Raw genomic sequence first — 17203 nt, forward strand, 5'->3', positions numbered from 1 at the left:
TGTTATTTGCATTTTAGATGGCATAGTACCTTATGTCGCAGGTTCAATGACGTTGTCTTCTACTCTTCTTTGCACTATAGAAGGATTGTCTCCTTACAAATTGCTGTCTCCCTTTTTGTCCTATCCATTTAATTTGTCATATGAGGTTACAATATTTGTATAGACAAATCTCACATAAAAAGTAATTCATTTTTGTATTGTATAGAGAATTGATTTATAAGATACTTTGCTTGTGAGATTTGTATCATAAATTTTTTTCTTTTATGGACTGTTGTGTTTTTAGGAATCTCTATCTTTACCTATATTTTTGGTATCCCATGCCAAAAATGCAAATATCTCAGCACTTATTGCAGGCTAGTGTTTTTTCTTCTTCTTTCTGTGTGGGAATAGCAATACTATGGGGGCATGGCCTTTCCTATTAATTTGAATTTTGATTTAATGTTTACGCTTGTTGAATATCACAGTAATGATTAATAGACTTTTGTCACTTTCTCTGGCCTCTTATTGAGCAATAATTGTGGTGTAAATATTGTCAAATTTGACATCTCCTTTTAGTTTAATGTGTAGCGGTCTGTGATGCTTTCAGCTATTATTGCTGTTATTGTTATTGTTATGGTTGTCATCGTTGTTGTTGTTGTATTACAATTAGTACCACTACTACTGCTACTAGTGTTGCTGCTGCCGCCGCCGCTGCTACTTGTTGTTGCCGTTGTTGTTCCTGACTACAAAGTTTTCTCAAGCATGGATTTGAGTCCTCATTAAAAATTTCTGTATATTTTAATAGCCTCTATCTCTGAGGACAGTTTGTGTGTGTTATTTAAATATCAAATTGTCAGCTTTTATTTGATAATTAGGAAATTATGACTATACCTTTTCTCCTCCTAACTGTTCCTCTTCATAATACCCAATGGAAATTTATTTGTCTTATTCTTGATATAGTGGACAGTCCCAAGGCATTTTGGAAATTTTGATGCCTTTGGATCAATTCATTTCCACGTCATGAGTTATGACCCCTCACATCACCAATGTGTGCTCCTTTGCCTTACTTACCGGTGTTATTCACTCACTTATCATTGCCTGATACCTAGACGCTTTTCTCCACCACTGTTTGGTGACTAGTCTTCCACCTTCTATATGTTTAGGAAGGGAGGATACCCTACTTGAGGAAATTAGCATGGGGTTTTTGGAAAGAGGATGTGGTGGAGGGTTGACGACATTAGGAGAGGATTTTTGTAAAAAGAGAAGGTCGGTGGGTGGCACAAGGATGGTTGTAGAGAGGTGGTGTCTCTTTGGTAGTGGTGAGTGAGTGAAGAGGTGGCAAATTTGCTAGGAGTGGAGGTGAAATGGCATTAAGTAGGAGGAATTGCCTCATGATGATAGGGTACTGTGTGGTGATGTGATTAGCACCTACCCTTTTCTCTTTTCCTTCTTTCTTCTCTGTGTGTGTGTGTGTGTGTGTGTGTGGGCATATGTGCCCCCGTGCATGGGAGTGAGGCAGTTAGGGGCACATGTAATTAACTCTATCTTCCATGAGATGTCTAGGGCAAGGTGTTGCCAGAATGTTATCTGATCTTATCTCGATGAATGAACAAATCACAGTTTGAGGGTTTGATGAGGTTGTCAATGAGATTGTTGGCTTCTTCAAATACAGTTATGCTAAAATGGATCATCCGCCTGCAGTAGGCCATTTAGGTTTGGGCATTTCCTCAAACAGTTCAACTACGATTGGTAAAATCAAATATCTCTCACCCTCTTTTGGCCTTTGGCAATAAAAAAGTTCTGGGGATACTCATTTTGTGATCTGCTGGTTCAACTGTGATTGGTAAAATCAAATCTCACCATCTTTTGGGCTTTGACATGAAGAGACCTGGGGATACTCATTTTGCAATCTGCTGATCCAATGGAATGCCATACCTCAGATTTGAGACTATAAACAGCTTAGGCCAAGCAACTGACAGCCACCCCTCAAGGATCTGTCAAACTAACCTTGGACAGTAGCTCCTGGGATAACCCTGGGCCTTAGGGCTTTGGGGGATTTTTTTGAGACCAAAGGGGCGAGATCCTCCCTTCATCCTTAGGACTTGCTAGCCTTTGTGACGCTACCAAAGCAGAGGTCCAAGCCATGCTTGAACGTCTGAGACTCTTTAAGCGAACCTCGGGAACTTCTTGGTTGAGGGGGATTCAGCCACAACTCGGCGGTCTATCGTGGATGATGGCTTCCCCTGTGCTCAGCATGTTTATTCCTGGAAATATTAGACCTAGCCTTACACCTCTCAATCTCCTTCAGCCAGGTATTGCGAAAAGCCAATGTAATTCCAGACACCTTGGTATGGGAAGAAAAAGAAAGACTGAGTTTATTGATAGTTTGACCATGCCTGAGTTTCTTAATGGTTTGACCATGCCTGAGTTTCTTAATGGTTTGACTATGCCAAGAAAGATAGCACCCAGATCCTAAAGCTACCTAAAGCTAATTTTGAAATCTTTTGCATGCATGGAAACAATTTTGTATAGCCCATTCAGCCCAAGACACATTTATTGTAATACTTCACACCCCTGCAACTTGGGGTTAAGGCCACGGTCCCATCTTAGGAACTTGATCCTGTGGTTCCTTTAGGGGGATCTTAGAGGGAGCTGGATTTAGAGAAATAGTGATCTTGCTCCGTAGAAAATGGGATCTCGATTTACATGCTTGTAGGATCCCTCCAAGGAGCGGAGCTATACTATTAATTGAACTGCTGCTCCTCTCTGTGGTATATTATAGATTTATTTCTTTAGAATATGTGAAACTGTGGTGCATACGACATTGTGGTATACTAGAATTATGGTATTAAAAAACTACAGTTTGATATTATACTAAGCCAATTTATGATCGAAGTAGTTTGAGTAGGGGGACGCATATCTACATTTGCGTCCCTTGAGGTATCAAAAATTCATCTTTAAGATGGATGTAAAGTTGTGGTTATGAATAAAATTAACGGTTCAAAAATTCTCCAAAAAATTATCCTTATCGCTTTTAATTAATTAATTTATTTTTACATATTAATGATCTCCATGTTAGACTTTACATATCTAAAAATTTAAGTCCAAATTCCATCTAAAAATTAGATAAAAAGTTGGGGCTGCATATCTACATGTGAGTTCTAGGACTCTTAAAAACCTTGTCCATTTCTGATATTATTAAACTGTATTTTTTTTAACATGTTAGATATATATATATATATATATATATATACATATATATATATATATATATATATATATTTATGTATTTATTTATTTATTTTGAATATGTTAGATATTATTGAACTGTATTATTGTAGTAAATTGAAGTACTATAACTATGGTTATAAGCTAAGGTGTGTGATAATGGATTGAGCGTGCATTGGCTTGATCCTAATTCTATCATATACAATTAATTGATCGTGTTGTATGTATAGTAGAGGTTAGATCTCTCCAAGTCAAAATCTCGATCCGAGTAACATGGTATATCTCTCCCAGGTATCCTATGAACTAGTTGGTTAACTTGTTGAATAGATGGATGTCCATCCTAATCCTAGGGAGCTTTCACCTTATGGCGATTTGGTGTTCCCCGAACCGACGCCGCTCCTGCCTCCAACAAAAATGCTTTACGCTATAAATGAAAACAATTATTGGTCAAAAAACAGGAAAAGGGGTTTGGGTTTTGTTACGCTGTTCAACCTGCATGACTCTTTTGACATATAGATCCTTTGATGGGCAGTGGTGAGGAGTGTGGTTTGGTAGGGTGCCAATGTCAGCCACATGAGGAGGGTTTAGTGTAAGTGAAGGAGGATGTGGTGAAGTTAACAAGAGAGTTTCACAAGAGGACAGAGAATTATACAGCTATGTGTGCAAACTGCAACATTTATTGCTCTAGTCCTGAAAGATGAAGAGCAATTGCATCGTGTGGTACAGGAGTTGGAGAACCTGGTGAGTTTATTTGGCTAAGTATTGTGAATTTATACTTAATGCAGGGAGGAGAAGATAGATCCATCTAAGTATAAGATCCATTACGTTGTTATTCAATTAGATCTTTGTCTTTTTCTTTGTGGTTAGAGACAGACACACCTCAGTTCAATAGTTGCAATGCATTCCTGTTCGTGTAAGTTTTGTATTCCTTTTGTTCAGTTTTTTGAGACATGATAACATATTTGGAGCAACTTACATCATCAGGATTTCCAAATTCTATCACTGGGATTGGTGTAAGGAAGAAGAGATTGATGTATGTGAGGGTATGGGGCTACTTGTTTGTTCCTTTAGGGGTTTCAGCCCGTGAAATGCTGCTCATTTACAGAGCTCATGGATGATAGCGTGTTCCTTGTAATCGGTAGGGTTTTTGTGCCTCGGGAGTCTGTCTCTCTCTTGGTATTTGTGAGATTTAGAGATGGAATGATTATGATTGGATTTTCAGAGGATAGATGGAAGATGGTTTTGGCCAGAATTTGGTGGACTGCTATTTCTTGTGCCATGCTTGGGAATAGAAAATTTAAATTTGACTTTACTGAATTAAAAAGGAAGTGATTAGATAATCAAACTCAAAATCCTCCTAGTATGGTGCTTAGCCTTAATTGTGATAGAGGTTGAAAAGGCAGGTAAGGGTGCAGTGGGGTGGGTGCATCACTTACTGTGGGGTTAGATGGATTTGATGGAAGCAAAGAACTTCACTGATTTGGTGGCTTCTCCTTGTGGGGGAAATTTTGGATCTTTCTTGGAGTTGTTACTTTTGAACCTCATGCACATTGATGCCTTTTTAGAGGCTGCCCTCTTACCTATTTGGGTTATTGTCAGTTCGGAGCGAAATAGTTGACTTTGGAAATTTTTAGCACTTTTTTTAAGGAGGTTTTTTTATTGAAATGATATAAAAGGTAAACCCTGCAGTAATAACTGGGATCGTTTAAGCCCTTCAGTGATATTTTCCCAAGAATAAAAAACGCTTATTTCCTAGCTCAAGAGTGAATGCAAAACTAAATCTGCATTTGAATGGTACTGTTTATGTTTGTGAAATCTTTGATCAAGACAACTTTGTTGTTATTGCCAATAAAATTAAAATTACTAACTTACAAAATGTATTCTTGTATTTGTTTTCTATGCATGTGTGTCTGCAAAAATGATGGAAATATACTGCATGAGAAACAACTGGTTTCATGCTACATTTGGTAAAAACTTACCCAAAAAGATAATATGGTGAGAAGAGTAGGTGTTTGCTCTCATTGTTGAAGGAATACTCTTTTGGGGTGAGATACAGTCACTTTCTAATACCTTGTTATTGTAGTCTGACTATCTTCTCACAGTTTGCGTGTGTTTTTGTGGGCATGTGCATGTTCTATTCTGATTAGAATGCTGTATTCTGGAGCTTCTAGTAAGTTTTGATTTTTTAGAAATATATGATTATATCATGATTTAAAAGCTGCCAAGTTAGAAATGCAAATGCTAACTTGAAAACTTCTTCCCCTCCCCATTTCACGCGCGCACACACATAATCCTTTTGCTCAAAGTATGTTATGGATTAGAAGTTGCAAAGGAGGCCAATTAAGTGGCCGACACTCTAGCTAAACAAGGAGCATTGCTGCCTACGCCCTAACTGCATCATCTGGTTTTTCTTTTTTGGCTACTGTTTTTCTTAATATTCTGTAATAGCAGTGTTTGTACCTTTTTGCCCTTTTTCTTTTTTGCCGGCACGACACCTCTGAGTGTGCGTTTTTGTATATTGCAAAATACAAAGTCAACAGTTTAAAAAAAAGAGGTAGTTACAAATGCTCTCTTAAAGGTTCAGACTCTCTCTCTCTCTCTCTCTTTCTCTCTCTTTGAGATACTCACATGCTTTCTTAGGAGATTTTTGATGAGCTGGTCCAAGGCTACAGGAATGAAATGGAACTTGGTACACTGTGCAAAGATGGCTCTGAACGAAGACTGATTCAATATTGCGGTAAGGTTCGTACTTTAAGAATGGTTGCTCAATTGGACTCAAGTTGCAGGTAAATGACTCTTTTTCTTTTTTTTTTGATAAATGCATGACACTCTATTAAGCTGCATGGATATTCTGTGACTGTTCTCTAGTTTTCTTTTAGTCAGACAAAATGTAGATTTTCTATTTTAGTTTTGCCATGCATCTAACCAAGTGTCATTTACCTGGATATTCTGTGATTGTTGTCTAGTTCTCAATTAGTCTTGACAAAACACAAATTTCTCAAGACATGGATTTTCTTACTTGGCTTCTGCCATGCGTCTAGTTCATTATAATAATTCACAAGCTCTGAAAAGGTTGGATGCCATGCATATTTTCTATTTGGTACTGATATGCTGCTATTAGGGAAACAATTGTGGCGGTGTACACTATAATCTAATGAACTATGTGAAGGCCATGGTCCAGTGGGTGCCCATTATCTGTTGAAACAATCGATGGTAATGACCCAATAGACTATGAATCTTCTATATTCCACTGGATTGTTGCCCATCTTCTCTGTGACTGATTATAAATGACAGAATTGTTCATGGCTTCTCATAAACTAGGTGAATTTAGTGAATCTATTCATAGGGATGGTCCAATCTAGTGGTTCTGACCCACCTGTATGTTAACTGTGGGTCCCACCCGTGTATAATTCGATTGAACTATTCATGCAGATGGAACACATAGTTCTGGTGTCATGGACCTTTGTGATGACCTGGAAATCTATATTTGCCCCTGATTATGATATTTGATACAGCAAATATGACGCGAAGTGAAAATGGATGGTCCAGATAATGTGTTATGAGATGTATTCTTTTAGTTCTTGAGGGTTTTTTTTTTTTTTTCTTAATCGGTCTATAGCATACGCAGATGAGATCATCAATTTCAGAGTTTTGTGGCATCGAACCTGCATTTTCCGATGAAATTTGATCCAGGGTTTTGAAATGCTGTGACCTTAACGCCAAGCCTGTCTATTGACTTATAACGTTAAATGTTTTTGAAAGTATGTTTTTGTTTATGAAAGCACTTTAGGTCTCACTGAAAAATGCAGCTCGTTATTGAAAAATGAGAAAAGCAATCATCTCAACCTCAAAATCATGGATTTGGAAAAAAAACAAAAGGGATTTTGACATTCTTGCAACATATTTTTCTGGACCGTCCATTTCAAGGTTTTATGGATTTCTAATTTGCTAGACCTCTATCATTTTAATAGCATTGATTTCGGAAGAGATTTGGAGGCAATCACAAGGGCTTTTGGGGCCGGGACTGTATTTTCGGACGGAGTTTTAAGATGCTGCTTTAAGGTTGCAGCCCTGCCAAAACCGCACCCTTTTCAGTTTGAGGTTAATATGTTGGGAAAGGTTTCTATACTTCCCCTTCAAACTATATGATGGGAAAGGTTTCTATCGATATACACTTCCCCTATCTAGCTGTCCAATTTAGATCAAGTGAACAACAGACCGTTTGATCTAGATCCGACGCCTCAGAGTATTTTATTTTTAGTTTTTTCTACAAATTGTATGAATATGAAAGTAGTACGTGTCATCTTCTCCTAAAAAAAATATTAAAAAGGATTTTTTGATTATATTTTATTGGGATTTTCTTTTAATTTTTTTTTTTTTTTTTTTACAAGTACGAGTTTAAGAGGAGAGTGGATGCCCAAATTCGGTGTCAAAAAATTTTATATAAAAAAAATCAAAACTAAAATAGTGTAGAAACATGACATTGTGATTGGGTCATCTCAGCGGTTCATTGTGAATGGACAGTTGGATAGGGGGATTATAGAAAGCTTGCCCTAATCTGATTTAGTAGCTTTTTTCTTGGTAAGTAAACTTATATAGTAGCTTATTTGCTTCATTTTTGGTATTCTGCTTAACTACCAGAAGGTCTATTTTTTTATCCCAAGGGATTTCATCATCGTCTTACCCATATTGTTGATTTTGCTTTTTTGTTGAGAGAGAGTGAGAGAGGGGTGCCACCGCTATTGTTATTCAAATTGGAATTTTTTCTGGGGCTGAGTTACACCGTTGTCATTAACTTATTATACATGACTTATTGTGAGATTTGCTTGAAATTATGTCGGATTTACACTATATTTGTTTCCTTAAAATTGTGTTTCATCCTGTGTTTTCCATTCGATAAATATCTAATTACCATAGCCAAACAATCCTTCCATATCTGTCTTAGATTTGAGCCTTCTTCCTCTCTATATACACACGCACATTTACATGCTCCAAAACAAGAAAACATTTACATGCTCCAAAAGAAGAAAACAAACATAAGAAGAAAAGGAGAGAGAGAGGTCAAACCCTATAATGGCAGCCACCAGCCTCGAGCTTCTTTCGGTTCTTGTAGTCATATCCATTTGAAATCAAGGTTTTATTTTTTTGTCTTCTTATTTGGCACTATTTCTTTTATTTTTACTAGATTTTCTTATTGGTATGAATTATATGAGTGATGATTCCAACAAGGAAGTATCCTCTGGCACCTGTTAAGTTTCAAACAGGACATCAACAGGCTCCTCAACCGTCAGTTGTTTGACACTGGAGGTTGCTTTGTTTGATTTCTTTTCGGGGAAACTGTTTATTCAAGAACAGGCACTGTCTAAAAGTAGACTGTGTGTGCTTGTGTGTGTGTGCTAGTGTACCAACACACACATGCGTTTGAGAAGAACTGGCAGTGTTTCCAAAACCTCGGAGTATGTGTTTGTGCATGTGCACATGCCAGTGAGCCAACACGCACACATGTGCTTGTATATGCAGTTTTATGCATGAGAATATATGCAGTTGATACCTCTGTAGATGCATGCATCTGTGATCTGGTAGAAATATGTGCATAATTCCTGAAAACCTATTTTGATGCACTGGTTTATGCGTAAAGCGAGTGTTATTATGCTTTTGGTTTTTTTCTTTTTTTGTTTGCTCTTATATGTAATATATGATACATACTTTCACACTGATTTTTTTTAAAAATAAATGAATTACAATATAAAAGTAGAACAGAACTTAGAGAAAAAAAAAAGGTGGAATAACAGGAGATGAGAAATTGAATGATAAAATTGGGAAAGTAAATAAATGATTGAGAAAAAAATCAAGGGAAATGATTAGGGATAATGAATAAATAAAGAGGCTGGGGAAATCAGGTAAAAGATGGTTCCCAAAATAATATCTAATCTTTTCCTTTTTTTATTAGTAGTAGATTTGTATCTTCATACACTTCTAATTTCTTTCTTTCCATTTTGTCTTATTTTTCATTGGCTAATTTATGCATTTAGCCAACAATACCAAATTTGTATTTCAATGATCGTCAAGGATAACTTGAAATGAAGCTAAACAATTTTACAAACAATCATCAAAAGCTAGACTTTATTGTTATGTTAAACATGATACACGAAGAAAATTCTATGTTCTATTTAAAAATAACATGACTATAGAAGCTCTATAATTGCTTTGCAAGTTTATATGGGGCAAAACTATCTTCTTATTCATATCTGCATCACTGCACTGGTGAAACTCTAGTCATTGTTTGTGTCTGGTTTCATGTTTTTTATTTTCAGGATATGCAAGTAAATGTGGAAGCTCCAGTATAGTTGTGACCCAAGCAAAGACTGGTCAAATGGTTGAAGGAAAAGCTCAGTTCCAAGTGACCATCAGCAACAGTTGTGAGTGTCCTCAATCGGATGTCTTGATCGGATGCTTGGGGTTCAATAGCGTTGGACCTTGGCCTAACCCTTCGATCTTTCGGAAACTGAGGGACTCGAGTTGCGGTGTTAACAATGGCAAGCGAATCGTTCGTGGGTCTCCTGTCAAATTCACTTATGCATGGGACTACCCTTCTGATCTCCCTGTGGTGGGGGCCCGAGCTCGGTGCTCTTAGTATATTTGCAATGGAGGCCTCTTTTCTTCCTTCTTTTTCCTCTTGATATATAGGCTTCGTGGCTGGATGTTTTGGTTTCCTAATAAAACATAACACGGTTGCTTTGTCAATGATATAACTGCAGTTTGATGGTTTTAGGACTTGTTTTGCTTAGCTGTGGTTTTAGCAATGCTAATTTATGGATGTGATTTGTATAAGATGTCAGTCTTAAGCAGAGCAGCTCTAAATCTTGCTATAAAATGCAGTTTTGGTGCCGGAAATCCTTTAAAAGCCTAGAAATCTATTTTTACACTTAATTATGAAATTTAAAGCATAAAAATGGTGTGGATCCAACAGATATATAAAACTTAAAAATTTGAAATGGATGGTCCAAATAATCTTACAAGATTTACTATTTTTAAGGCTTAGAATTTTTTTTTGTCACGACCATACATATCCACGGCATAACTGAGTGGATTTTTGAAGTGCACCTTCCCACTCGTAAAGGAATGTTTTTGCAATTTATGTTGGTAAAGGAGTGTTTTTTGCAATCTATGTTGAAGCTGCATTCATATTTGACATTTGGAAAAGTAGTTTGTGCGTCAGGGGATGCATTTCTATAGTATTAATCCCCTAGGGCATTAGACATCCATCTTGTAAATGCATCTTGTAAATGGATGTTAAAAGATGGTGGCCCAACCAAAATATAAAATTGATGGTGTTAACATTATATTAAAAAATCCCAATTTTTACTTTTTTATCTTATTTTTTTTCAGATTCATACTCATCATAGTTGATATTTTCAGTCCTTCAATTTTTGGTCCATCTCTAAAGTGGATTTTGGAGAGGACTCATTAAGGGACTTCTAGAAACCTTGTTTTTAGTGTTTTTTGGAGAGTTAGACATAGGTTATCTTTGTGGGTAAATGTGCTAGAGGAACTCTGGATTAATAGGCCTATATAGCCAGCCCAACAGTTCTCTAGAGTACTTTTATGGTCTCATGGGTCATACTGTGCAAAACGATACAAATGCACGCTTACCATGTAATTTTCCTTACCAAGAGGGAGGAATTCCAAGGCAATCTTAAGCAATGCTAGTTGAAAAGAAAGTCCATTCTTACTAAGATGCGGTTGTACTAAGATGAAGGCTGGCCCGACTGACCCCATGTTTTTTTTCACTGTCTGTCCAGCCAGTCATGACCCCAACAAGGCTAGAGCCCGGCCCAGTCTAGGCCCTTTTTGTCTTAGTTTGGGCTGGACCCAGTCCAGGGCCTCTGTGTCCTAGTTTGGGCCGGGCCCAGTTCAAGGCCTCTTTGTCCTAGTTTGGGCCTGGGCTCAGTCCAGGGCTTCTTTGTCCTAGTTTGGTTTGGGCTGCACTCATACCGGCTCTATAGGGACCAAGCCTAAACTAGGGTCAGGGGTGGCCCATAGCCAGCTGCATGAACTGAAGATGCAACTTTGTTGTAGAAGATCTTGTGATAAAGGAAAACAGCCCGGGCTTAATTGATTAGCGCTTGACGATTTGCGACCCTACATCCTAGGCTCAACTTCTATGAAGGGTAGGGGTCCTCTCCTTGCTCAACTTCTACCAAGGGTAGGGGCACTCTCCCGACTGACTTACCCAAAAAAAAGAAAAGTAGCATGAATTTATAAAATGCTTATTGTTAAGGTGATTTTATTTTACTTACCAAAAAAAAAGATCTTGCGAAAAGGGGGCTCTTTCCCCACTGACTCACCCAAAAAAATAAAATAAAATAAAAATAAAAGCTTTCCTAATATTACATGTGAATTTTTATAAAATGCTTATTGTTAAGGTGATTTTATTTTACTTACCAAAAAAAGGGATCTCGTGATAGCATGCAAATCTATTTTTGCCCCTACCTATGGAAATTGAAATTAGATCTATAGTCTACAGAGGATCAATCTGTAGAATGCATTTTTAGCAAGACCCGAGGTGCGGGTCTATAAAGCCATGGACCCCCAAAATACTTTCCTTATAAGAAGGCAAGTCACTTATTTCTTGAGGGTTTTCCCTTCTTGGCCTTCAAAATTCAAGTTTAAATCAGTTTTTCACCTGTAGCCAAGGATTATTAGAGGAGGGTTTTTTATTTAACTTTTGAACCTCTGAAAACGCCAAAAAGAGAAACTAAATATTGCTTGGTTCAAAATTAGATTTTCAAATTAGGAGTAAAATGGGTAAGATATATAGAAGAATTGTTTCATGTAGGCAAGACCGCATTTGTACAAAAGTAGTCCATTTAGCTTAAAAGATAGATGCAAATAAGTATGCGGTCCAGAAGTATAAAGCATCCTATCTTAAAGATGGATGCAAATAAGTAGTCCATCTAAAAACAATTGTAACTAACTGTCTAAATGTTTTCTTAATATAATTACTATTTATAGGTTTCAAAATTTATTTATTTTTTCATATTCATGATCTTTATGTTAAAGATTATTTATTATCTAAAAAGTAGGATCAAATTATATTTAAAAATATATTTATTGCCCATCCAGCATTTGTACAGCTTGGCTGCATGTTGCTCGTGTCCTTATATATAAGAGGGGAATACTGGGCCCTACTCATTTTAGAAATAGTTAGTGGTTTTCAAATGCTTCAACGAGAATGGAAATCTAATGGAAATCTAGACTAGTCGTGGAGGCTTAGCTGGTACTACCATCACAACCTCAACCCTATTGTCATTTTTAGCTATTAGGTGTGAAATCCAATAGATGAAAGTGTCACAATATTCAAGAAATTTTGTTTTGGACTTTGTGCGTAAACAATTGCATATTCTCAACCACCCAAGTTGAAATATAAAAAAGAAAATGACCTCTACCCACCTCGCTTAAATTTCCATCCCTATTAGCCCATATTTTCACCAAAATCCCTTACACCTCTTCAAGTTTAAAACTTTGGGACCATTAGTTCCCTAATTATGTTTTTCATTGTTCTTATTTACAAATTTTATCTATTTGTTTTACAAAATGGCAAACCCATACATTAGTCATCCATTTTTTTTTTTGTGACTTGATATACAAATTTTATTGATGATAATAATAATAATAATTATAATTAATTAATAATTATAAGAACAACTATAATACATTAATTGTTAAATAATTCATCTCTTATAGGTATTTTGATAAAGTTTTTTTAATAAATGAATAAATAAATAATAATAATCCATGAACAATAGTAACAAAGATATTGATTAATCATTTTTCAAGTTCACAAGATATTGACACAATTGTCAAATAGGTCATAATATTAAAAAAATTCATTTTCTTTTCACGTCTAAATTTATGGAGTGGAATCCACGGAGGTAAAAATTGGTTTTAGGCAATGGAAGAGAAAGGGAATGTAGCATTTTGTAAAATAAAAAAATCAAATACGTTGAAAAACAAAACACAATTAAAAGGCTAACGGCCCAAAATTTTGAACTTGAGGGTATACCAGGGATTTTGGTGAACCTAAAAAACCAATAGGGATGGAAGTTTTGGGGAGGAGGTGGAGGTCATTTTCCTAATATAAAATCAATTATGATTGTGACCCTGGTATAAGAAATATAAAATCAATTATGATTGTGACCCTGGTATAAGAATTAAATGATCTAGTTATATACATTTCCTCCAAACCAAAATGAAGATTCACCGTAATGTTACATAAAATATGATTTTAGAGGTAAAAGCTGCTCCTTTTCTAGTATTTTTTTGGGATAAATCGAAACTAGGACGCAGGGCAGGAATGGATTGAACTTAGGCGTGAATGTACTAAAAAGATGAATTCATATATGGACCCGGTTTTTATGAGTCAACCGACATATACTATTTTCGACCGGGATCCCTCTAACACCCATGTTTTATATAGATATTGGATCCAAAATTTGTAGAGATCCATGGTCTACGCTATAATGATAATGAAGATAAAAACTAAAATAAAAGTTTGAGATTTTATACTATGAGAAGTGTTCAAAAAATCGAACCGGCCTCGAAAACAGGCCAAGGGTCAGGTCCGAATAATCGGTAAACCGACTGGTTCGACCTGCTTAATCGGGCAGGTCCCGGCTGGTCCAAAAAGAGTTAAAAAAAAAAAAACAAAAAAATTAAAAAAAGTATGAAAAGTATATTTAAAGCATGATTAAACAAAACACATCCAAATTGTGTGAAAAAATAGTGAAAAAAATAGATTTTAAAAAATCTATTTATGCCCTGGTGTATTTATGAAATTTTCTAAAAAAAGGAAAAATGTGAAAATAAATATTCACGGCCAAAACACTTTCCAATATTAGCCAAAATGATAAAAAACACATTACAAACAAATCCTTGATTTTTTGAGATTTTTATATAAAAACCCGGCCGGACCACCAAAACCGGTGAAAACTAGATTGGCTAGTGTTGTGGTTTGACCGGCTGATTCCGAGCTTAATCGACCAAGTTTACGAACATTGCTATGAGACCATTTATTTTTTGTGCAAGAAGGTCACAACGTTTCTTAATCATTGGATATAAAATCTAACATATTAAAATGTATCACAACTTTCCAAAAAATTTGTTTTAGACTTTTTTTTTTGACTAGGCACACATAGAAATGGAATTTGAGACGTTGAGCTATGAAAACCCAGCTTGTACTGTCTCAACACAAGCCTGTTTCCTAAAATTTGTTTCACACTTTGTGCTCAATTAGTGACAGATCACCACCCATCCGATTTCATATCTAACAATTGACAATAATTGTGATATTCTAGTATTAAAAGTAAATGGTCTCATTATACACATTTTTAATTTTAGAATACCTGTTTTAAAATTTGTTCCTATCCTTTAGACAGGAATAGTTAGTTGTGGGGGTTTATCTTTAAGATGAACGTTTCTAAGCTCACTCACCGTGATATATTTTAGTTATCCTGAAACTATTGCATGCATAAAACATGACAAATGAAGCTTGCTTTCGGACATGCCTCCAACCGTTTATCTGGATACTATAATAAACACCAGCTATAGCATTTTAGAGAGAGGGAGCTATGGCATCAATTTTCCTCCAGCTTTTGTGCGCCCTTTTGCTGGTCCATTGCATCTTCACACAAGGTTCTTTCTCTTCATTAATCATATTTATCTTCTTTTTTTCTTTTTTTTCTTCTTCTTCTTTTTTTATTTTTTTATTTTTTTTTATATGTGTGTGGGGATTACTAAAGTTTTGGATCAGAAAGGAGGAAATAAAAAAACTAGGATGAGACCGTAGGAGCATATTTCGTAAGTGAAGCTTTAATTTAGGACCATATTTCTATTTCCTTATTGGATGTAGGGTCCACAATGCCCATACTTTTTCGGGTGCGGTTTGCTTACGGTTGCAATATTTAAATAATCAAATTAAGGCGCACCTATTATAAATGTAATTTTTGTGTAAAAAATTCTCAGGATGGTTTGAAGATATATTTTTATATCTAATTATAAAATTTTAAACTCCAAAAATAGTTCAAATCAAGTAGATATATAAAAAACATAAAAATCTTAAACATGGATGGTCCAGATAATTTGTTGCAAGATACACTATTTTTTGGACTGGAAATATTTTTTCTTTTCATATTCATACATTTCGATATCGAGATGATCGATTTGAGATTTTTCCAACATCAAAACCTCCTTTTATGATATATTTTTGAAGTGCACCTTAATTCTATATTTAAAAAATGCAGCCTTATATAAAATTTTTCCTTCTTTTTTAGGTTGGTTAAATATCCATTAAGTGTAAATACTTTTGTATCCTTGATCCATCACAAGCCAAATGTAAATCTCTTTTGCTTTGGGCAAATACTAAACTTTATCTTCAGTATCTTTCTCTATGTTATATGTCGGCACGAACAGCTAAATGAAAGTTTAGTAAAAGAAGCTTGTTTCTTTGTGTGGACTGAACTCTCACTCTGGAATTCGGCTTCGGCTTGATTTTGATCGATCTACATCTCGAGTTCAATTCCTACACTGAACTATCTTATATAAAATAAAAAAACTCTCTATATGTAATGTTCTTGGGGGCAACACTCTCTTTCCATCAGTCCAATCATAAGGCGATGATGACTATGAATTTAGGCCTAATATGGTTTGTGTTCCCTTGGTTCTTGGGGGTAGGCAGTTCATTCATTTGGACATGTTTTTAATTGCCTGTGTTTTATACTCATGCCAGTATCATGCCAAAGTTTAGGGTTTTTTCTATTTTTGAGTATTTTTAAAAAGTTCAAATAAAAGGGCTATGGTTAGTGATGAACCTAAGGATCATTAGTGTCCCTTAGTTCGGAGGGTAATGATGAATTATGGTTTTTTTCGTGGTCCTCAGGATTATGGTGTACTTTCCCATGTCAGAACAGGACACACAGTCCTGTGTTTGTGTTAGTATGATTGCACAACGTGTGACGTAGGGTTTGCCAGAGGAGTCCGATGTTTGGTAGGGCGAGCGATGGGCTGGCAGGCCTTGGCCCTAGCCTGGCCCTGGTCCCCATAGGGCAAACCCAGTCCCGGGCTCTGGCTCTGAGGCCTCAGTCCAGCCCTAGCCCTATCAGGTCTGGCTCGAGTTAGCTAAAAAAGTGACATAAATCAAAGAAAAAGTAGAAAAAAGCGGGTTGGGCTGGGGCACCTGGGCCTGGTGGTTTTCTAATCACTAGTTTTGAGCACATATGCTCCACAAAAAAGATATATAGAGTTTTTATTTGAGAGAGTATGTTATGCAACCTTTATGATTATGGTAACACTATGCTCACAGGAATTATCACCTCAGCATTATAGATCCAGAGGTGGTGGAGGAATTATAACATGGAGATAATAATGGGACAGTGGTGACTAGTGACCATACTATTGTCATGATCATATGAGACAGTATAATATAGTGGTCATGCGTTTTGCGTCATTTTTGAAATTTTCTCTGTAATTACTTGTCCATAGCAGATTATCCTCCATGCAAGATCAGAGACATTTTGATCACCCAGGAGATTGTTGGTGTGGTCCACGGAGATATACCACAATTTGAGGTGACCATCAATAACACTTGCTACTGCGATCAAGACGGGGTCTTGGTTTATTGTGCTGGGTTCGAGACCATGGAGGAACCTGACCCAACCATCTTCACAATGGTTTCAACATCGATTTGCCTCATAAATCAGGGTTTAACCATCTATGAGGGTTCACCACTAACGTTCAGATATGCATGGTGGAGGCCCTCACATTTTCCTCTCATCACTTCCCATGTACTTTGCCCTTAAGCCATCTACATTGTCTTAAATATTTCTCTTTAGGCCTTATATGCAGTTATGTAACCAGGGTTATTAGTATCCTGCTGGCCATGGACCATTGAGGGGGTTAGTGTCGTCAAATTCGGTCCTTACCAGTCTAGCTGATAATA

The 17203-nt window shown here is 36.3% G+C and overlaps 1 protein-coding gene across 1 annotated transcript; it reads left to right on the plus strand.

Moving 5' to 3' along the window:
• Positions 1-3302: 3302 nt before the first annotated feature.
• On the plus strand, positions 3303-10532 carry LOC110007274 (protein TAPETUM DETERMINANT 1-like). Its single transcript, XM_020667254.2, has 2 exons — positions 3303-5944; positions 9522-10532. The coding sequence occupies exons 1-2, from the start codon at positions 5887-5889 to the stop codon at positions 9839-9841; spliced, it is 378 nt and encodes a 125-aa protein (XP_020522913.1). The 5' UTR covers positions 3303-5886; the 3' UTR covers positions 9842-10532.
• The last annotated feature ends 6671 nt before the right edge of the window (positions 10533-17203 follow it).

This window comes from Amborella trichopoda, chromosome 6 (assembly GCF_054954075.1).
Source record: "Amborella trichopoda isolate Santa Cruz 75 chromosome 6, AtrichopodaSantaCruz75HAP2 v2.0, whole genome shotgun sequence".
In the NCBI taxonomy this organism is placed as follows: Eukaryota; Viridiplantae; Streptophyta; class Magnoliopsida; order Amborellales; family Amborellaceae; genus Amborella; species Amborella trichopoda.

Coding starts and splice junctions, on each gene's coding strand:
- LOC110007274 (XM_020667254.2), top strand. CDS start 5,887: ATGGAACTTGGTACACTGTGCAAAGATGGCTCTGAACGAAGACTGATT. Junction 5,945..9,521: donor AAGACTGATTCAATATTGCG/GTAAGGTTCGTA, acceptor TTTTATTTTCAG/GATATGCAAGTAAATGTGGA.